The sequence below is a fragment of the Heptranchias perlo genome, chromosome 39 (genome assembly GCF_035084215.1).
Source record: "Heptranchias perlo isolate sHepPer1 chromosome 39, sHepPer1.hap1, whole genome shotgun sequence".
NCBI classification, from domain to species: domain Eukaryota; kingdom Metazoa; phylum Chordata; class Chondrichthyes; order Hexanchiformes; family Hexanchidae; genus Heptranchias; species Heptranchias perlo.
The window spans coordinates 5,144,255-5,167,489 of record NC_090363.1 but is presented as its reverse complement, the minus strand read 5'-3'; the positions used below and the strand labels follow the sequence as shown (position 1 = coordinate 5,167,489).

Below are 23,235 nucleotides of genomic sequence, written 5' to 3'. Positions count from 1 at the left end.
TTTGTTCATCTCTGGATTAATGTACCATACAATACAGTAACTGGCATTGTTAGGAGATAATTTCAGATTGCAAAGATATTCCAGGTGATGTCATTGTGTGGTGTGGCTCTTATCTGCTCTGCCCATCCCAAAATAGGAATGATATCCTTTTAAGGTATAATTTCTGTTGCAACGAATGGATTCACAGCAGAACAGCTTCTGTGCACAACATGCGTGGGCCCAGCGCCAATAATAATAATAACAAATATATGATTTTTTTCCCCAACCACTTCTTAAAGAAGACCAGTGCCCCTTTCATGTTTTAATAAATTTGCTTCTAAAGTCTCAGCTCATTACGAGAATGGATGAGGCAGTCCCACACACAGCACTTGGTCACTGGTCGACTGACTGGCTCCCTTTCTTACTCCTACTGCCTGCTGGTTCAGCTGTTACTGAGAGCAGAGGAGAAGACAGAGTTAATGGTCCATGAGAGGAGAACAAAGGCCGATTATAGGGGGCTGTCACTCTGAAAGTTTGCATGTGTCTCTTTTAATCTCAGTACCTCCTCCTCCTCACTGCGAAATGTATATAAATTTTTGCTACGGACCTCCGAATGCTTCGGTTTAAAAAAAAGCAATGTTCTGACCAGATCCCCAATGGCGGTAAATAGCAAGAAGTGAAATGGAATCAGTCATTAATGGTCATTGTCACTTTTCTGTTTGTGGGAGCTTGCTGTGCACAATCTGGCTGCCGCGTTTCCTACATTACTATATTTCGAAAGTACTTCATTGGCTGTAAAAGCGCTTTGGGACGTGTTGAGGTTGTGAAAGGCCCAATGGAAATGCAAGATCTTTCTTTCTAATGATGCAAGCGAAGGGTTAAGATTCCCCACAGGGCCTGTAGCAGTTTGCCTGCAGTCCTGCTGTCAGTCTGTCACAGACAGCCCTCTGTGCGTAAGGCCGGTCCTGGCACTCGGCTCTCGAAGCTCACAGTTCTCCCGATGTACGACATTGATGCCACTCCCACCATCTGACCAAATGCCTCCAGTGACAGAGGGATCTCGCCAGGCCGCTACACTGCGTCCTCTGTGTGTAGTGACGGGGCCTGGAGGCTGTTTCACTCAAGTTCTTCACCCTGGGTGGTGGTGACCTTGGCCCCCTCCCCAACACTTGTCCATGACACATCTCAACAGCTAGTACAGGGGGCAAAAGGCAGCATTTCACTGGATTGGGATCGAAGGTTTGATGTTCACCTCCAATGTGATCATTCTCTCACTCAGATCTCAAACCTCCCTTCTTCTCTCTGTCTTCCCCTCTCTCTGTCTCCTCCTCCCCCTCTCTCTTTCCATCCCTCCCTTCTCTCTCTTTCATATCTTCTCATTCTCTCTATCCCTCCCCCTCTCTGTCTTTTCATCTTCTCACTGTCTTTTCACTCCCTCTCTCTGTACTCACTGTTGTAATTTAGGAAACATAAGAGCCAATTTGTACACAGCAAGGTCCCACAAACAGCAATGTGTTAATGACTAGATAATCTGTTTTAATGATGTTGGTTGAGGGATAAATGTTGTCCCAGACATTGAGGAGAACTCCCCTGCTCTTCTTTGAAATAGTGGCCACGGGATCTTTTACATCCACCTGAGAGGGGCAGACAGTGCCTCCGTTTAACGTCTCCTCCGAAAGGCGGCACCTCTGACAGTGCAGCACTGGGAGTGTCAGCCTAGATTATGGGCTTAAGTCTCTGGAGTGGGGCTCGAACCACCCGACCTCAAGAGGCGAGAGACAGTGCTACACACTGAGCCAAGGCTGACACTTGGATAAATGTTTGAAAAAGAACAATATAAACGGATACCAGGGAACGGGCAGGGCAAAGGGATTGGAGGAGGCCGCTTCAGTGGATGAGCTCGGGGTGCGACGGAACGGATCTATTTCTGTGCTGCGGCTTCCGTGGTTGAACACCATGTTGGGTACTGATGAGGCTCGGCTCATGATCTTTTGACTTGCAAGCCAAAAATTCACAGAGGCGAGGTCCCCTTTCACACAGCTGCGGACATCGATCGTCTTTAGAGTCGCTGTTGGCCCTCGCAGATGCAGAGCCGGACAGACAGAAGGCTCTGTAGTCTGGCTGGCCGGGAGCCGAGGCACGTGGCGGGGTGGCACGGCCCGCGGCTGCTGCTCCCATCTCCGGCTGGGAGGCGACGGCAGCTTCAAGGGACGGCATCGACAGCCCGGAGAGGTTTCCCGTGTCAACCTGTAGCTTCAGTTGCGACGGGACCTGCTCACAGGCAAACTGGAGGCCTGCTGCACTTCTACTCCTGTAAAGAAAGAAGCAGGGCACAACCTTTTCTTTAATAAATGAAAGGGTTACAGTCAACCGGGGAGAATCACGTGCACATTGCAAGGCCTTTGGCTGCCTGTGATTGTTTTCGGCTCTGACTGCTGTCTCTGTGTGTGATCCTTTCATTGAGTGGGAGGAGGCTCGTGTGGAGCATAAACACCGGCATAGACCAGTCGGGCCGAATGGACTTTTCCTGATTTCTCTGTAATTTCGCTTCAGTGCTGTGAGCCTCTGGCACTCCGCGTTATGTCTCAATGGTGCCGTGTCTCTCTCTGCAATGCTCACATTGACACTCATCATCGATGCTACTTGCCTAGGGAGCTACCCTCCCCTTTCGACTAAACACAAACCCCCGCAAGAAAGAGTCAACAGGTTTTTTTTTGACAAAGAGTTAAAGGGGCCAATTTTAACCTAACCCGCCAGTCGGGAAACAGAGGGGATTGAGTGCCCCGATTTTACTCTCCAGTAATATCGGGCGGGATTTAAAACCGGCGTTCCGCTTGATCCCGTGGGATTCCCGCCTGGAGAGTTAGGTTCAAATGACCCCATGATCTCGGTGTGGAGCTGCGTCCGACCCCTCAAGTTCGAATTGACTCTCCGTTTCCTTCACTTGCAATTGCACCCTGTCGTTTTCCTAGAACTGCCTGTTTCCCTCCCCTCTGACCCACTCCGCTGTGTCTAGCCAGCTCAGTGTTGGTACACAGGCTCCATTCCCAGTCAGTGTGTACGAGGCAGCAGAACTCCTCAATGCAGAGACTGGTAACTTTGGTTTGCGATTACTTATGCTGATAGGGTTAGATGAAGTAGGGAGGGAGGAGGCTCATGTGGAGCATAAACACTGGCATAGATCTGTTGGGCCGAATGGCCTGTTTCTGTGCTGTTTGTTTTATGTAATTCTATAAAAGCAAGAAAGAACTTGCATTTATATATCACAAACTCAGGACGTCCCAAAGCGCTTTACAGTCAATGAAGTGCTTTTGAAGTGTAGTCACTGTTGTAATGTAGGTAACATGGCAGCCAATTTGCGCACAGCAAGCTCCCACAAACAGCAATGTGATAATGATCAGATAACCTGTTTTAGTGATGTTGGCTGAGGGATAAATATTGGCCAGGACACCGGGGAGAACTCCCCCGCTCGTCTTCGAAATAATGGCCGTGGGATCTTTGACGTCCACCTGAGCCAGGGCTGACACCGTAAACACATCAAGGGAGTATCCCGTAAACTATCAGTGAAAGCGCTTTTTTAAATGGGTCACAGAGTTGGTGCGTAACATCCTGTGCAACTCCCTGAGAATCTGCTTAGCTGCTTAGCAGGCCTAACACAACAGAAAGATAATCCTCTCCTGCCTAGGACCATGTGTTTCCTGGCCCAGAGATTCAGGTATTATAGCTGAAGGATATTGCTGTCAATGTAATCTGTAGGTGTCAAACAGGAATATCCAGTAAAGATACGTGGATCCATTTTAGGCCTGAAAAATTCTGCTTAAATGTAAATTTAAGTGTGCTAATGCTTCTTTTTCTTATCAGGTGACTGTTTGACCTGATCGGACACCCGTCCCCAACCCAAGCCACCGAGAAATCCATACACGTAGGGTTTCTGTCTGCCCGATGTGGAGGACACACTCTCTCCTCCACTTCTCGAAGCCTGGCAAGGCCCGAGGCCTAAGAACTCCCCCAGGGCTCAATTTTAACCTCGCCCGGTGAGAGTCCTTATGGGATTAGATGGAACACTGGCTTTACACCCTGCCGAACATCCATTGACTTTAATGGAGAATAAAATCGGGGCGGGGACCCGATCCCAGCAGTTTCCCAATGGACGGGTTAGGTTAAAACTCCCCCCTCTGAGTGTCAGAAAGCTATTTGACCGTGGGAGGTAGAGCGGGGGTGGGGGTGAAATTACAGCCGAGCCCCAACCCGGCCTCCCCTGCATTTGCCCACTACGGAGTCGGAGCCATCAGCAAAAGATGGGGAGCAGCAACTCCAGCTGATTTACTTCCCTCCCTCGCCCTCTCCGTAGCTGAGGAAAGTCGCAGTTGCCTCTATTTCTGCCCCAGGTGAGATCAACCAACTCGGCACAGAGAAAGTGGAGGTTTAACATGGAGGGGGAAGAAAGTGCATTTATATAGCGCCTTTCACGATGCCCCAAAGAGCTTTATAACCAATGAAGTACTTTTGAGGTGTAGTCACCATTGTAATGTGGGGAAATGCCACAGCCAATTTGCGCACAGCAAGCTCCCACAAACTTGGGAGCCATGATCATATTGAATGGCGGAGCAGGCTCGAAGGGCTATAGAAAATCCTAATTTCTATGTAACTCCCCTGTTGCTCTTCAAAATAGTACCATGGGAATCTTTTACATTCACCTGAGAGGGGCAGACAGGGTCGCAGTTTAACATCTTATCTGAAAGACAGCACCTCTGACAGTGCAGCACTCCCTCAGTACTGGCACTGGGAGCATCATGCTCAAAATGTCTGGAGTGGGACTTGAACCCATGACCTTCTGACCTCAGAGGTAAGTGTGGCTACCCACTGAGCCACTGCTGAAACCTTGGAGGAGGGGAGTTTGGCTGACTCACTACCATCCAGTTGTTGAGCTGAGTCCTGATCCTCTGCCTTACCATTCTTTGGCCTGGTAACACTGGTGTGTGTAGAACAGAGTATACATGAGAGCATCTGTGCAGAAGGTGTTTGCTGTTTGTACAGCTGTGCAACTCATACAGCTGAATTTGCCATTTTTACCTCTTCTATCCCCCTCCCCCTCAATAAGTAAATGTCCCGAGGCATTTCACAGGAGGGTTATCAGACAAAATTTAACACCGAACCACGTAAGGAGATATTGGGATGGGTGACCAAAGAGCTTGGTCAAAGAGGTAGGTTTTAGGGAGCGATTTAAAGGAGGGGAGAGAGGTGGAGAGGCGGAGAGGTTTAGGGAGGGGATTCCAGAGCATAGGGCCCAGCTGGCTGAAGGCACGGCCGCCAACGGTGGGGGCGATGGAAATCGGGGATGCGCAAGAGGCCGGAATTGGAGGAGCGCAGAGATCTCGGAGGGCGGTAGGGCTGGAGGTGTTCACAGAGATAGGGAGAGGACTGAAGGGTGGGTGGGCGTGTGTGTGTGTGTGGAGGGGGTGGGAGAATAACTTGCAGATAATCACGAGCCGGGCTGACACAGGAAGAATGGTAAGTTGGATTGGGTGCAGGAGGTGACTGTACGCCCGTCACCGAGTCCCAGCGGGGAGTCAGCACCTGCGGGAGACAAAACTGGCACCAAACAAAATGTTTCTTTGTGGTAGAGTTGGATCCCTGATAGGTGAAGTCACTTGGCCAAGAAACGTTTGAGCTGGGTCAGGATTCCTGTAAAATCAGATTAGGGAGGGAAAGAATGGCCAGTTTGCAAATCTTCACCACCCCCCACTCCGCCCTCCACGCCCCCCACGGTGCGTTGAATTATTTATTCACCCATTGAATGCAATGAATAAATCAGAAAACACTCAACAAAAGCATATTTAACACAGTGGGATTATACCCCTGAATGGATAAGTGCCTCAGATGCCAGTTGCCTGTGGATCTGCGTGTGGTAAATGTCAAAATCTGGAAAATCAAGTTTTGCTTATTCTTTGGATTGGGATTTTATTTCTTTTAATTAAACCCCCCTCCCCTCTGCTGGGTTGTTAACTTACGCAGGGTTCACTTCAAACACACAGAGTATAATTCAAAAGCTTTCACGTGCGAGTCTAGACAGTGTGTGTCGGCAGGATATTCGACCACGGGGAGCATCGTAGCCAGGCCCGATCCTGTTCAGGGATACGCACTGTTTAGAATTGGCACCACTCGGGATAGTGATGGTGTTGGGGAGGAGGGGGGTTGGAATGAGGATTATCCCCGAATGTTTGTTAGGGCATGTGTTATGTCACCCCCTCGCCCAAACTCCACATCTTGTAATAGGCCCAGTTGTCCCCACTAGGTTGTGCCTCTGCTTTCTTGGATAGCAGTTGGGAGTGGGATCTCTGGCTTGACTTTTCACCCCTCCAAACCCCCCCCCCCTACCCCACTTTAGCTTACTGGTTCTGAGGCATGGCTGAGTACAGCTGACTTCACTGGAAACAGCGCTGTCTGAATCAATGCCACATTTACTCAACTATCAGGGCAGCTTTATTTCTGTGATCTTGTGTTTAATCCGTCCTATAGCAAGGCGCTTCACAGGAGCATAATCAGGCAAAGAAAATATTGACACCGAGCCAAAGAAGGAGACGTTAAGATAGGTGACGGAAAGCTTGGTCAAAGAGGTAAGTTTTAAGGAGGGTCTGAAAGGAGGAGAGAGAGGGGCAGAGGGGTTTAGGGAGGGAATTCCAGAGCCTAGGCAGCTGAAGGCATGGCCGCCAATGGTGGGGCGATGAAAATCGGGGATGCACAAGAGGCCAGAATTGGAGGAGTGAAGAGATCTCGGAGGGTTGTAGGGCTGGAGGAGGTTACAGAGATAGGGAAGGGTGAGGCCATGAAGAATTTGAACACAAGGATGAAAATTTAAAATTCGAGGCGTTGCCAGACCGGGAGCCAATGTAGGTCAGCAAACCCAGGGGTGATGGGTGAATGGGGCTTGGTGCGAGTTAGGGTACAGGCAGCAGAATTTTGGATGAGCTTAAGTTTATGGATGTTCCTAAATATAGTAGCAAACACCATCAACGAGCAGGTCATTGTAATCCCCTCCCCGCAAAGCCTGGTTCTTGCAAATTTCATCAAGGTAGCACCAACCCTCTAAAACGGTGTCCCAAACACGCAGCCAACGACAGATTTCATAAGAGAATAATTCTTCCCCTCGACAACCCCCCATTAGATAGTTGATTAAATGGACCATTCAGTGTAGTGCAAAGCCATAGACTGGGAAAGTCCCTATCTTTGTAACTCCTCCAGCCCTATAACCCTCCGCATCCCTGCGCTCCTCTAATTCTTGCCTCTTGCGCATCCCTAGATTTTAATTGCTCTGCCATTGGTGGCCGTGCCTTCAGCCGCCTAGGCCCTGAGCTCTGGAATTCCCTCCCTAAACCTCTCTACCTCTCCCTCCACCTTTAAGACGCTCCTTAAAAACTATCTCTTTGACCAAGCTTTTGATCACCTGTCCTAATATCTCCTTACGTGGCTCAGTGTCAAATTTTGTCTGGTAACCCTCCTGTGAAGTGCCTTGGGATGTTTTACTACATTAAAGGTGCTGTATAAATGCAAGTTGCTGTTGTAGTGGTAAATTCACAACTGTTGGCCTCAGAGTTCCTGTGTTAGGGAGGGGGTACATCAGCCAAAGCCACCCCACCTTCAGTCACTATCCAGTAAGGTTGGGTGTCAGGTACGGGCAAGAACAGGCTCGTCTCTGATGTCACATCCCCACCCCATGGTAGAATAGCCTTCTGGCACTCAATGTCTAGCCTTATACATGAACAGAGCAATTGGTTCCCACTCGGATCTGATTCCCAGCACCTAAAGGAGAGAGGGGAGAAAAAAATAGCAATTTTAGACACAATTATGGAACAGATATAAGATAGCCACCAATAAATCCAATCGGGAATTCAGGAGAAACTTCTTTACCCAGAGAGCGGTGAGAATGTGGAACTCACTACCACAAGGAGTAGTTGAGGCGAATAGCATAGATGCATTTAAGGGGATGCTAGATAAACACATGAGGGAGAAAGGAATAGAAGGTTATGCTGATGAGGTGAGATGAAGTAGGGAGGGAGGAGGCTCGTGTGGAGCATAAACACCGGCATGGACCAGTTGGGCTGAATGGCCTGTTTCTGTGCTGTACATTCCGTGTAATTCTACGTAACAGTCATTAGTGAAGTGGTTTTTGAGTGGTCTTTGAGCTCTGTCAGCTTTAGCTGTGAAATCCCTGCTTTGTAATGTGGCTCAGGCAGAATCCATGAAGCGCGAGCTGGTTTGATGAGTTGCAGAGGAGAGTGACCGAAGGTCACCTCATCATGTGAGCACTGCTCTCCATATCAGTCAAGCCCAGACAAGCAACCAAAAAACAGCAGCTAACAGAGCACTAGATAAACAACAAACTCAGAACAGTAACAGCGATGTGTCTTAATGGAGTTTGTTTGAACCCTTACATATACAATTTAAAGGCACTCAGTGTCAGCTTTGGCTCGGTGGGTAGTGCTCTCACCTCTCAGTCAGAAGGTTGTGGGTCCAAGTCCCCGCTCCAGAGGCATGAACGCATAATCCAGGCTGACGCTCCCAGTGCGGTACTGAGGGGAGTGCTGCACTGTCGGAGGTGCTGTCTTGCGGATGAGACGTTAAGCCGAGGCCCCGTCTGTCCTCTCATGGTGGAGGTAAAAGATCCCACGGCCACTCTTTCGAAAAACAGCAGGGGAGTTCTCCCCAGTGTCCTGACCAATATTTCTCCCTCAACCAACGTCACTGAAACAGATTATCTGCTCGTTGTTGTTTGTGGGATCCTGCTGTGCGCAAATTGGCTGCTGCGTTTCCTACATTACAACAGTGACCACACTTCAAAAGGGGATGTCCTGAGGCCGTGAAAGGCATTATATAAATGGGGAGGAGAAAAGATGAGGAGAACTTTTTTTGCGCAGGGAGTTGTTATGATCTGGAATGCGCTGCCTGAAAGGGTGGTGGAAACACATTCAATAATAACTTTCAAAAGGGAACTGGGTAAATACTTGAAAAGGAGAAATGTGCAGGGCTATGGGGGAAAAATGCAGGGGGGTGGGACTAATTGGATAGCTCTTTCAAAGAGCCGGCACAGGCAGGATGGGCCGAATGGCCTCCTTCTGCGATGTATCATTCCATGAAGTCTTTCTATCTTTTTTTTAATTACCCTGCATTGGGGAAGCGGGTGATTGGCGAGCAGAGCTGGGGAGAACGGTTCGGGTGAGTATTTGTCCTGGTGAAATCCCGACGACCAAGGGAAACTTTTCTGTTCTCTGCTGAATCGATGAGTGATGACAGTTATTGATTGAAAAGTGATTGATCCGCCCGATGGGTCAGGGAGCCTTGTGAGAGCAGCAATGATTGAATATAATTGACTGTTGTCGGGTCTTTTCCTGGGCTGTCATCAAATCCTGGCCCTGGCTTAAATTGGCACTCCCTCGGGACAGGCCGTATAATAAAACCTGCTCCAGCTTTCTCGGAGGTTCGGTTGGTAAACTCGCGGCTCGACGTGATGCTGCGGCCTCACAGAGCCGGACGCTCCCAGGGTTGACCCCCCCACCCCCGACCTTTGCCGAGTTCGCTGCTCTCAATTGAGGCGATGGATGGGGCCCAGTTGCCCTTAGTGACCTTGGGCTACAGAAGGATGACATGAGCTCGGGCTGCCACTCCTGGTTGAGTGTCGTTTCCGGAAACTCCCATTCATGGATTTGAGATGAGGTTCTGTTGAGCATCCTGCCATGGTCAATTATCCCTGTTGACGTTCGCTGTCCAGGTTCGCATGTGAAGAAAGACCATTTAGCCAAGGTGAGGGAGGGCTGAATAAATCCTTATGTGTCTCGGTGTCAAATTTTGTCTGATAATCGCTCCCGTGAAGAGCCTTGGGGACATTTTACTATGTTAAAGGCACTGTATGAATGCAAGTTGTTGTTGTCCGGTTCAGAGGGTTTGTGCACAACGTACTTACGCAGAAGCCAGCACAGGTTTTATTAGACTCACACCGACCTTCCGCGTTCCCCTGTTGCATCCGTTGCCCGTGATACAAGGATGGTCGGGGCTGGCCCGAATCCTCAGCATTCTCCCAGCCGCTCACCAGAGGGGCCGTCTGCATGTGTGTGTGTGTGTGTGTGTGTGTTTGTAAATATGATCAAAGGCAGATTGACCCAAGCTCGCTGAAACATGCCAGAGAGTGTCTGTGATTTTCCCCTGTGCAATTTTCTTCCAGTCTTTCCGGGTCCCGGAAGACGGAGCTGTTAGTGAAACATTTCTACTTCTCTTGGCTGAATCATCTTGTGTGTGTGTATTCCATGAGATGGAATATACCCACACACACACACATATAAAATAATTTATATCTATCTCCCATCTACCTCTTTTTGAGATTGTTAATTTGATTTCATAAAACTAAAACAGTTAAAAAAAAACCTCCACATTTCAGGCACGTACAGGTGTGATGGTTGAAATAACACATCTTGTAAGGGACACCGTTATTTTCATACAGGATATCAATATCGTTAGCGATCGCAACGCTCAATCACAGGAATTCTTTTCAATAATATCGTAAAGAGTCAATGCTACCTGGAGGGGATAGGTGGCTGACAGGATTAATTATTCTCATTGGTGCAGGTGGCTCAAGGGTTAATCCTTGTGGGTGGAGGTAATCGGAGGGTTAATCGCTCAGAGATGGGGTTGGGGTAATCGGAGGGTTAATCATTCAGTAGATGGGTTGGGGGTAATCGGAGGGTTAATTGTTAAGAGACTGGGTTGGGGTAATCGAAGGGTTAATCGCTCAGGGACAGGGTTGAGGGTAATCGGAGGGTTAATCATTCAGGGACTGGGTTGGGGGTAATCCGAGGGTTAATTGTTAAGAGACTGGGTTGGGGTAATCGAAGGGTTAATCGCTCAGGGACTGGGTTGGGGATAATCGGAGGGTTAATTGTTAAGAGACTGGGTTGGAGGTAATCGGAGGGTTAATCACTCAGGGACAGGGTTGGGGGTAATCGGAGGGTTAATCATTCAGGGACTGGGTTGGGGGTAATCCGAGGGTTAATCGCTCAGGGACTGGGTTGGGGATAATCGGAGGGTTAATCATTCAGGGACTGGGTTGGGGGTAATCCGAGGGTTAATCGCTCAGGGACTGGGTTGGGGTAATCGGAGGGTTAATCGTTAAGAGACTGGGTTGAGGTTTTCGGAGTGTTAATCGCTCAGGGACAGGGTGGGGGATAATCGGAGGGTTAATCATTAAGAGACTGGGTTGGGGGTAATCGGAGGGTTAATCATTCAGGGACTGGGTTGGGGTTTTCGGAGTGTTAATCGCTCAGGGACAGGGTGGGGAGCGGATCTTTGCCATGTGACTGAATTGTATTTTTCACTTTTTGTTGCAATCATCAACATTTTATTTTTCACCAAGTTTCTGCCCCGTGTCCCAGATGCTGAGGGGCCAGGGGTCGAGGGCTTTCTGATGGGACAACCCACGGTCTGCAGGCTCTCATTTCAGCCCATGTTTAATCAGCTGCAGCCAGTCCCAGCTGCCCATGGCTGCTTTCCGTCCCTCAATCACATTTCACATCTGTCTGTTATTTGTTATCCTCGACTTGTGGTTTTTCCAAATGTTTAATCGGAGTGAGTTTTGATTGAGGCAGCCTGATCCACAACCTCCCATTGCACACGGAAAGAACACAAGCGACAGATGGAGAAATTTAACTACCTCCGCACCTTGGCACATTGTTCGTATCTAGACAGGATTCAAACCCAGTCCAGGCTGAAATACAGAGTCTGACCCACTGCACCACCCAGTGCCAGAGGGGGAAAGGACAGTGTCTGACCCACTGTACCACCCAGTGCCAGAGGGGGAAAGGACAGTGTCTGACCCACTGCACCACCCAGTGCCAGAGGGGGAAAGGACAGTGTCTGACCCACTGCACCACCCAGTCCCAGAGGGGGAGAGGACAGTGTCTGACCCACTGTACCACCCAGTCCCAGAGGGGGAAAGGACAGTGCCTGACCCACTGTACCACCCAGTCCCAGAGGGGGAAAGGACAGTGTGTGACCCACTGTACCACCCAGTCCCAGAGGGGGAAAGGACAGTGTCTGACCCACTGCACCACCCAGTCCCAGAGGGGAAAAGGACAGTGTCTGACCCACTGCACCACCCAGTCCCAGAGGGGGAAAGGACAGTGTCTGACCCACTGTACCACCCAGTGCCAGAGGGGGAAAGGACAGTGTCTGACCCACTGCACCACCCAGTGCCAGAGGGGGAAAGGACAGTGTCTGACCCACTGCACCACCCAGTCCCAGAGGGGGAGAGGACAGTGTCTGACCCACTGTACCACCCAGTCCCAGAGGGGGAAAGGACAGTGCCTGACCCACTGTACCACCCAGTCCCAGAGGGGGAAAGGACAGTGTGTGACCCACTGTACCACCCAGTCCCAGAGGGGGAAAGGACAGTGTCTGACCCACTGCACCACCCAGTCCCAGAGGGGAAAAGGACAGTGTCTGACCCACTGCACCACCCAGTCCCAGAGGGGGAAAGGACAGTGTCTGACCCACTGCACCACCCAGTCCCAGAGGGGAAGAGGACAGTGTCTGACCCACTGCACCATCCAGTCCCAGAACGATTTTCTTCATCACAGTAAAGTTGAAAAGATTGACAAGGGTTTGTGACTGAGCACCATCACCACCTCCCATCCCGTTTACAGAGACTGCCACGCTGACAGGGCTTTTTGATTGAGGCAGGATCTGGGGTCGAGCAGAGTGCTGTCACTTGTGCCCATCAGCTGTGGATCTGTCCCCAGGGAGCAGACGAGGCCGAACTCTTCCATCAGTGGGATTAGGAAAGGAAATGTGCAGCTGCCAATCAGCTGGCCGCCTCGTCACATTTAAAGTGGCACCATCCCACATTTTAATAGTTGCTCTCGTTGAACGGGAGGAAAAGAAGCAAATAAAGGGGCACTGCCCCTCACTGCAGATCATTTCAGAGTAAGCGAATGACATCGCCTGTCACACGATTTGCGTCACTGATCATATCTGGCTGAAAAAAGTACGGTGAACTGAAAATTGACACACGCTTTAATAAGAATTGCGATCAGGACAGATATCAAGTCTCCTAATGGGTAGAGGTAACGATGCCTCAAAAGCAGTTGAATCAATTAATCTGTTCAAAGGGGAGCTGGATGGAGGGTCAGATGGTCAGTCTGATGGAATAAAAGGCCCCTCTCTCTTTCTGCTGGCTGTAGTGGTTCAATATGTCATGAGTTTAAGGCCATCTCAACACAATGGGCAGTGGGCACGGACTCAGAACAGAACTGTCTCTACTGGTATCAGTCCTGGGAGTGTTTGATGGGACACACTGAAGAGGGAGCTTTACTCTGTATCTAACCCATGCAGTACCTGACCTGCGAGCGTTTGAGGGGACAGTGCAGATGATGGAGCTTTACTTTGTACCTAATCTTTCTCGGGAATAACATCGGTCATCAGTTTGAGCACAAAACTCACACAAGAAACCTAATGAGTGAACAGATGGATAGATATCAGGAATGGGATTGGTGGTGTTAGGGATAGGCTCCCTCAGCGCTGCACTGGGAGTGTCCTTTTAGATTTTGACCCCACGACCCTCTGACTCAGAGGCAAGAGTGCTACCACTGAGCCACATATGGATTGAGATAACACTAACTTGCATTTATATAGTTGCTTTAGCATAGTAAAACGTCCCCAAGGTGCTGCACAGGAACGATTATCAGACACAGTTTGACACCGAGCCACATGAGATATTAGGGCAGGTGACCAAAAGCTTGGTCAAAGAAGTAGGTTTTAAGGAGTGTCTTAAAGGAGGAGAGAGAGGTGGAGAGGTTTAGGGAGGGAGTTCCAGAGCTTAGGGCCCAGGCAGCTGAAGGCACGGCCGCCAATGGTGCAGCGATGAAAACTGAGGATGCGCAAGAGGCCAGAATTGGAGGAGCGCAGAGATCTTGCTGTGGCCTCTCTTAGCCATTTCTTGGTGTTTGTAAGAAGCTGGCGGCTCACCCAGTGATTTCAGTCACAGCCGTTCCCTTCTCCCCTTTAACCACCGCTTTTCCCTTCCGAGGCAGACCGGGAGGTGACGGGAATTGGCCGCTCCCAGAGCATCACCACTTCCATCGCCCGGGCGGCCCAGCACAGGAGCAGCCGGGGACGCAATGAACCCAGACGCCACACGATAACCAACGGCATCGATTACGACGCGGTAAGTCCGACTGAGCCAGATCCCTGGGTGGGGGGGAGGGGTCGACTGTACCGGATTAACGGAGAGCAAATCGGGACCCTGCTCTCCCCCCGCCACCCTGCTCCCCCCTGCTCTCCCCCGTTACTCTGCTCTTCCCACGTTAACTCGCTGTCCCCCCATTGCCCTGCTCTCCCTGCGTCGCCCTGCTCTCCCCGCGTCGCCCTGCTCTCCCCGCGTCGCCCTGCTCTCCCCGCGTCGCCCTGCTCTCCCCCCGTCGCCCTGCTCTCCCCCCGTCGCCCTGCTCTCCCCCCGTCGCCCAGCTCTCCCCCCGTCGCCCTGCTCTCCCCCCGTCGCCCTGCTCTCCCCCCGTCGCCCTGCTCTCCCCCCGTCGCCCTGCTCTCCCCCCGTCGCCCTGCTCTGCCCCCGTCGCCCTGCTCTGCCCCCGTCGCCCTGCTCTCCCCCCGTCGCCCTGCTCTCCCCCCGTCGCCCTGCTCTTCCCCGCGTCGCCCAGCTCTCCCCCCGTCGCCCTGCTCTCCCCCCGTCACCCTGCTCTCCCCCCGTCACCCTGCTCTCCCCGTGTCACCCTGCTCTCCCCGTGTCACCCTGCTCTCCCCGTGTCACCCTGCTCTCCCCGTGTCACCCTGCTTTCCCCCTGTTATCCTAAGGCCCCCCCCCCATCTCTCTTGAGCTTTCCTCCATCTCCTGAACCCCCACCTGGAACCCTGAGACCATGTTCCTCACACTGTAGCAGGCCTGTGCCAGTGAAGGGTTAATGAAATCATTGAACAGTGTGAACACGGATTGGAAACGGCCCAAGGCAGAGAACTCCAGTGACAACAGGACCTCCCTGCGGTGACAGCCCACCAAATCCCTCCAGGCCTCTGGAGCCCACTCGTAAACGGGGCGCGGTGTCTGCATGCGATGCCAGAAGGGAATTCTGGACGGGGCGTCCCGTGAGCAGGACCATTCATTCCAGTTCGTCATGCCGAGTCTAATTGAGTCCGGTGGGAGCAGGGCCAGAGACTCGGTGACAGGTGCAACGCAAGGACATTATCAGAATCTCAACAGAACCGAACGATTCCCAAACAAAGCAAGGAACTGATTCAAAGATAAAAGAGCAACAGCAATTTGTCACCGACACAAGCTCGGCCTGTGGGATTTGGGAGGCCTCAGATTTACAGAGATCATTAGGATGAAGGTTGCCATGGAGACGAGAGCCATGCTCAGTATGTCAGAACCCCAAAGCATTGCAATTAATATTTAAGTTTGTTTAAAAGCTTCCAGAGCTGGCAATTGGTTGACTGGCACTTGGCCCTGATTTTTTTGTGTGTGTGTGTGTTGGGGCTTGGGGACATAAGAACAGGAGGAGGCCATTCAGCCCCTCGAGCCTGTTCCGCCATTCAATTAGATCATGGCTGATCTGCACCTGTGACCATTTACCCACCTTATCTCCATATCCCTTGATATCCCTACATAACAAAGAACTATCAATCTCAGTCTTGAAAACTGCAGTGGACCCCCAGCATCCACAGCCTTTTGGCAGGGGGGGGGGGGAAGAGTTCCAGATTTCTACTACCCTTTCTGTGAAAAAGTGCTTCCTGACATCTGTCCTAAATGGCTCAGCTCTAATTTTAAGATTGTGTCCCCCTCGTTCATGATTTCCCCACCAGAGGAAATAGTTTCTCTCTATTTACCTTATCGAATCCTTTTGACATTTTAAACACCTTGATCAGGTCACCCCCTCAATCTTCTAAACTCAAGGGAATTCAAAGCCAAGTTTACGCAACCCGTCCTCATAATCCAACCCTCTAAGCCCCGATATCATTCTGAAATGATGGACTTGGAACGATGGACTGAACGGACCAACACTCAGCCCAGGTGAGGGGGCCAGAATACACCTGGGTCTTACCCAGTGGGACTGAGCTATAAAGACCAGGAAGGCTCCTGGTTCAATCTGTGGTCAGTGTGAAACAAAGATATGAAGACAGGAACAGGTTCAGGCCATTCAGCCCCTCGAGCCCGTTCCACCATTCTACTAGATCATGGCTATCTGTATCTTAACTCCGTCTTCCCACCTTGGTTCCGTAACCCTTAATAACCTTGCCTAACAAAAATCTATCGACCTCAGTATTGAAATTTCAAATCATTCCGCATTCGCAGCCTTTTTGGAGGAGAGAGTTCCAGATTTCCATTCCCCTCACACCCAGACATGGGAGGGAGAAAATCAGCCGGGGTTCCTACTCCTGATCACTAAGAAAGAACGAATGAACGAACCTGAATTTATATAGCGGTTTCATGACCTCAGGCTGCTTTACAGCCAATGAAGTACTTTTTGAAGCGTAGTCACTGTTGTAATGTAGGAATCGTGGCAGCCAATTTGCGCACAGCAAGATCCCACAAACAGCAACGTGATAATGACCAAATGATCTGTTTTAGTGATTTTTGGTTGAGGGATAAATGTTGACCAGGACACCAGGGGGAACTCCCCCTGCTCTTCTTCGAATAATTCTATGGGTTCTTTTCCATTTACCTGGGAGGGTAGACGGGGGGCCTCAGTTTAACATCTCATCTGAAAGACGACGCCTCCGACAGTGCAGCGCTCCCTCAGGGAGTGTGTCAGCCTGGATTACGTGCTCGAGTCTCTGGAGTGGGACTACAACCAAGACCTTCTGACTCAGAGCCGAGGGCGCTACCCACTGAGCCGTGGCTGACACCACAGAGTGAGCAAGGAGAGACGTGGAAAAGAAAGTAAGAACTTGCATTTATATAGCGCCTTTCACAACCTCAGGATGTCCCAAAGCGCTTTATGGCCAATGAAGTACTTTTGAAGTGTTGTCACTGAGTTCCTCCAGCTAGGCACTGAGGGGGAAACTCTGCCTCATTCAGCAGTTTTGACATCCAGCGGCTGAACCTTAACACTTACGGAGGCAAGAACGACGTTGGGAACTGGATAAGTAGTGAATTATATTGAAACCCGCACCTTTTCCCTCAATTGGTGATCGTCACATCTGCTGCAGATGTGCCAGCTTTCTTCCACTGTACGGGACTGTCGCCCTCAGGTGGCTAAGGTTATAGTGCAGTTACAGAGACAATTGCAGGTGATCTCCGAAAAGAGGCATATCCTTGCCTGGCAGCGTCTTCGTGTAAGACCCCCATGCAGTTTATGTTCCACTGTGAAGGCCCCTGGATGCTGGCGTTAAATGGGTCAGTAAACCGGTCATTGCAATTCCCCCGACGACTTTAGTGCCATTCCCAGTTTTCTACCCTTAGCGCCCGCTGATCATTAAAAGCTCAGTACCCGCTTCGAATCCGGACTGGCGGCTTGCCCCCGTGACGACATTTCAAAAAATACTTCATAGGAACGGCAGTAGGCCATTCAGCCCCTCGAGCCTGTTCTGCCATTCAGTGGGATCATGGTTGATCTGTATCCTAACTCCATCCACCCACCTTGGCTCCAAATCCCTTAATACCCTTGGCTTGCAAAAATCTATCAATCTCAGATTTAAAATTATTAATTGAGCTTTTTATGGGAGTGAGTTCCACACTTCCACCGCCCTTTGTGTGAAGAAATGCTTCCTAACGTCTCTCCCCAATGGCCTGGCTCTGATTTTGAGATAATGCCCCCTTGTCCTAGACTCCCCCACCAGAGGAAATAATTTCTCTCTATCTACCCTCTCAATTCCTTTCAAAAATCCTAAAAACCTCAGTCAAATCACCCCTTTATTCCAGGGAATTCAAGCCTAGTTTATGTAATCTCTCCTCATAATCTAACCCTTGTTTAAACTTCATTGGCTGTAAAGCACTTTGGGACATCCTGAGGTTGTGATATAATTGCAAGTTCTTTCTTTCTGTATCATTCATTTAGCTCTTGGGAGCCTCTTCATTCATAAATAGAAGAAATTACAACATAACATGCCATGTTTGCTTATAAGGGCTGACTTCCTGGTGGGACTGTATATCAGGCGACAGCAGGCACACTCCCCGTTCATTCTCCTGATATGTGCTCCCGGTGGGCGAGGCTCCGTGCCTGGATAAATCAGCCCCACGTTCTCCACATCAGGGGTAGCTGCCTGAATTATTCAGTGCTTTTCTTTTCCTTTGTCTCCTCCCAGTTGAAGCAGATGAAAGAGCTGGAGAGAGAGCGCGATGCCCTCCTGCACGGGCTGGAGATGGTGGAGCGGGCACGGGACTGGTACCACCAGCAGATCCACGGCGTGCACCAGAGACAGAAGCACATCAGGCAGGGCTTCGGAAACAAGGTGAGTTATGGGATGGGCATAGCTAGTGCCGCCTGACAGCTGGACAGAGGGAAGCCTCTCCCCTCCGCCCTCTACCCCACTCCAGCTGCCTCTGTACCATTTCATGCAGTGCCTAGTCGCTTGGCTTCAGTCACTATTAGTGGAACCAGCCTTTGGCTCAGTGGTTAACATTCGTGCCTCTGAGTCAGAAGGTGCAGGGTTCAAATCCCTACTTCAGAGACCGGAGCTCCAGACTGTCCCGGAGAGCGGAGACCGGAGCTCCAGACTGTCCCGGAGAGCGGAGACCGGAGCTCCAGACTGTCCTGGTGAGCGGAGACCGGAGCTCCAGACAGTCCCAGAGAGCAGAGACCGGAGCTCCAGACTGTCCCGGAGAGCGGAGACCGGAGCTCCAGACTGTCCCGGAGAGCGGAGACCGGAGTTCCAGACTGTCCTGGAGAGCGGAGACCGGAGCTCCAGACTGTCCCGGAGAGCGGAGACCGGAGCTCCAGAGAGCAGAGACCGGAGCTCCAGACTGTCCTGGTGAGCGGAGACCGGAGCTCCAGACAGTCCCAGAGAGCAGAGACCGGAGCTCCAGACTGTCCCGGAGAGCGGAGACCGGAGCTCCAGACTGTCCTGGTGAGCGGAGACCGGAGCTCCAGACAGTCCCAGAGAGCAGAGACCGGAGCTCCAGACTGTCCCGGAGAGCGGAGACCGGAGCTCCAGACTGTCCCGGAGAGCGGAGACCGGAGCTCCAGACTGTCCTGGAGAGCGGAGACCGGAGCTCCAGACTGTCCCGGAGAGCGGAGACCGGAGCTCCAGAGAGCAGAGACCGGAGCTCCAGACTGTCCTGGTGAGCGGAGACCGGAGCTCCAGACAGTCCCAGAGAGCAGAGACCGGAGCTCCAGACTGTCCCGGAGAGCGGAGACCGGAGCTCCAGACTGTCCCGGAGACCGGAGCTCCAGACTGTCCCGGTGAGCGGAGACCGGGGCTCCAGACTGTCCCGGTGAGCGGAGACCGGGGCTCCAGGCTGTCCCGGTGAGCGGAGACCGGAGCTCCAGACTGTCCCGGTGAGCGGAGACCGGAGCTCTAGACTGTCCCGGTGAGCGGAGACCGGAGCTCCAGACAGTCGCGGAGACCGGAGCTCCGGCTCTGAATTTTGGGCTGACATCCAGCGGGATACTCATGCCCGGTGTGTGTGTCTCCCTCCTCTCGTTGTATGGGCTGTGGGAGCCCATAAATCCCTCCCGCCGTATAGGACTAACCGCCCAATGGGATGGTATAAAGACAGTTACGGCCGAGGAAGGAGCATTCACATCATGGCCTGTCAGACTGTTAACCAGCCTGTGAATCCTGCCACTACATCGTACTGTCCTCCAAGGGAAGAGCATGAAGATACAAAAATACCAACTCATTGCCGTCATTGGGATTTGAGATCAGTGTATCACGGGGCAGTGAGAATTTCATACTGTGTCCACTTGGAAAAAAACACCCAGCAATCTTGTTGTCGATTCTGGGCCTGAATTTCTAATCACATCAGGGCCCCGCCTCTTTCCCCACCCCCCACACCGACATTTCCGGTCATTGTGGGCAGCACATGTAACCAACGATGTCATATTATCGATGTTATGATGTCACATTAACAATCTTATGCTGTCATAATAACAACCTTATGCTGTCATAATAACAGCCGTATGATGTCATAATGATCTTATGATGTCATAATAACAGCCATATGATGTCATAATGATCTTATGATGTCATAATAACAACCTTATGGTGTCATAATAACAACATTATAATGTCATAACAACCTTATGATGTTGTAATAACGACCTTACGATGTCATATTAACGACCAAGTTGCTGCCTCAGTATTCCTGCCATCCGGCTGTGCCAAGGGTGTCAGAGGCAGTGATCGACAGCCCTTTGGGAGACAGAGTTCCACCTAATACATCAGAGAAACCAGCGACTCGAGTCCCAAGTTGCCCGTCCCCCATTGGGATGGTTCCTTGCCCGCCACTTGCTCATCGCCGGAACTGCTGCTGGGTGTTCTGCAGGGGCTGGGAGCCCCCGCATGGAGCCCTAGGCCCAAGGTGTAGGGGTGATGCAGGTGGCAGTGTTTCCCACCAGCACTTTCCCCACCCACTCGTTTCTCACACTGCTCTCCTCTTGTTCCAGGATTACCTTACTGATCCTCACCAGAACCGAGCCTGTCTTCTATTGGCTAAGATCCAGGAAGTGAACTGCTGCCTCAGTGACCTCATTTCCTCCTCTGGAAAGGTCCGTCTCTGTCACAAATGGTCATTTACCAACATGGGGTTTGAGGGGGGGGGGCGGGATCAAGAGCACCCAGTTTCGATGTGATTGCATGCAGCCACGGGTGAGGAACCTCATGCTTACTGTGCCCACTGTAAGGGAAAGGAGCCCCCAGCCTCACTGTACACATCTGGGGGAGGGGGAGGAGCCCCCGGCCTCACTGTACACATCTGGGGGAGGGGGAGGAGCCCCCGGCCTCACTGTACACATCTGGGGGAGGGGGAGGAGCCCCCGGCCTCACTGTACATACCTGGGGGAAGGGGAGGAGCCCCCGGCCTCACTGTACACATCTGGGGGAGGGAAGGAGCCCCCGGCCTCACTGTACACATCTGGGGGAAGGGGAGGAGCCCCCAGCCTCACTGTACACACCTGGGGGAAGGGGAGGAGCCCCCGGCCTCACTGTACACATCTGGGGGAGGGAAGGAGCCCCCGGCCTCACTGTACACATCTGGGGGAAGGGGAGGAACCCCCAGCCTCACTGTACACATCTGAAGGGACAGGGAGGAGCCCCCAGCCTCACTGTACACATCTGGGGGAAGGAGCCCCCAGCCTCACTGTACACATCAGGGGGAAGGGGAGGAGTCCCCAGCCTCACTGTACACATCTGGGAGAAAGGGTGGAGCCCCCCGACCTCAATGTACACATCTGCGGGAGGGGAAGGAGCCCCCAGCCTCACTCTACACATCTGAAGGGACGGGGAGGAGTCCCCAGCCTCACTGTACACATCTGGGTGAGAGGAGGAGCCCCCCTGCCTTACTGTACACATCTGGGGGAGGGGAGGAGCCCATGGCTTCCACACACATCTGGGGAGGGGGAGGAGCCCCAGCCTCTCCCTCACTCCACACATCTGTGACCTTCCTGCTGCCCAGAGTGTATCAGGGCCTCTGTTTGGCTGGGGCTGGTTATGGGATGTTGACCGAGCTGCTCCTTCTCCTGTTCTTATTGCTGTAGACTGTTATCCCTGCTTCCATGCAGCGAGCGAAAGGGTCCCCACTAAAAACCCCAAGTATCGGCCCTCCAGTTTTGCTGGTCTCCAGTTACCAATGACCCACAATCAGAGGTCACCATGCAATGGGCACATTCCCAGGTCCAGAATTCCCATCGCGTCGCTCACGGTGCAGCATTCCTGGGAGTGTCCCTCAAGCAAGCACGCGTTTTGGATTCTGAGCCTTGCACCAGCTTCTAACCCCTGCCTCCTCCCTCCCCTTTGCACCCCCCCTCACTTTGTTTGCAGATGCTGTTTGCTCACCACCCCCTCAATGGGTTTGGTTCCCCCCTGAAGGTGATGGGTTTCCAGCGGCAGCCAATCAGCACACTGAAAGAACAGAACCGCCTCCTAACCAAGGTACGGCCCGCCGGTGTTTAAAGGGACACTTACTCGCTCCTGGAATTTGGGGATGGGATCGCAGGGGAGGCTGTGGAAGTCAACCCGAGCTGCTTCCCTCTCCTGCTCTTGCTCCCGGACTATCTCAGCTTCCCATATAGCAGACAACAACAACTTGCATTTATACAGCTCCTTTAACATAGCAAGACGTCCCCAAGACGCTTCACAGGAGCGAATATCGGACAAAACTTTGACACTGAGCCACATGAGGAGATATTAGGGCAGGCGACCAAAAGCTCGGTCAAAGAGGTAGATTTTAAGGAGCGTCTTAAAGGAGGAGAGAGAGAGGCGGAGAGGTTTAGGGAGGGAATTCCAGAGCTTAGGGCCCAGGCAGCCGAAATGGTCCCGTTCGAACACAAACTGTGGCTCCAACAGTTTAACTCTCTTGCTGGTTGGAAGTGTTATGAAAAATAGGAGCAGGAGTAGGCCATGCGGCCCCTCGAGCCTGCTCCGTCATTCAATCAGATCCCCATATCCCCATGTTGGGCTTTCAGTTTCCAACCATCCATATGATGGGGCAGATTTTCCTATTCCTGGGGCTATTAGATTGCCTGGGAGTAACAAATATGGGAAAATCGGATGGGATCCCTAACAGACGTGTGTTCCTCCCCACCCAATTTTCCTAAATACATGCGGCCAGAAAAATAACCAGATAATCTGGTGTTTTTTTTTTAAGTGATGGTAGTTGAGGAAAAATATTGGCCAGGACACCCGGGAGAACTCCTCTGCTCTTCTTCGAAATAGTGGATCTTTTATGAGAGGGCAGACGGGGGCCTCGGTTCAGCGTCTCACCCGAAAGACTGACCCTCCGACAGTGCAGCGCTCCCTCAGTACTGCCCCTCCGACAGTGCAGCGCTCCCTCAGTACTGCCCCTCCGACAGTGCAGCGCTCCCTCAGTACTGACCCTCCGACAGTGCAGCGCTCCCTCAGTACTGACCCTCCGACAGTGCAGCGCTCCCTCAGTACTGACCCTCCGACAGTGCAGCGCTCCCTCAGTACTGACCCTCCGACAGTGCAGCGCTCCCTCAGTACTGACCCTCCGACAGTGCAGCGCTCCCTCAGTACTGACCCTCCGACAGTGCAGCGCTCCCTCAGTACTGGCACTGGGAGTGTGTCAGCCTGGATTTTGTG

General features: G+C 51.8%; 1 protein-coding gene across 1 annotated transcript in view; it reads left to right on the top strand.

Moving 5' to 3' along the window:
* The window catches only part of LOC137304897 (suppressor APC domain-containing protein 2-like), a 41,065-nt gene that overhangs the window by 17,005 nt on the left and 825 nt on the right, over positions 1-23,235 (top strand). The window contains exons 2-5 of the mRNA XM_067973689.1: positions 14,055-14,188; positions 18,280-18,426; positions 20,583-20,684; positions 21,955-22,065. Of these exons, the coding sequence (XP_067829790.1) occupies positions 14,055-14,188; positions 18,280-18,426; positions 20,583-20,684; positions 21,955-22,065 (494 nt within the window). The remainder of the gene's footprint in view (positions 1-14,054; positions 14,189-18,279; positions 18,427-20,582; positions 20,685-21,954; positions 22,066-23,235) is intronic.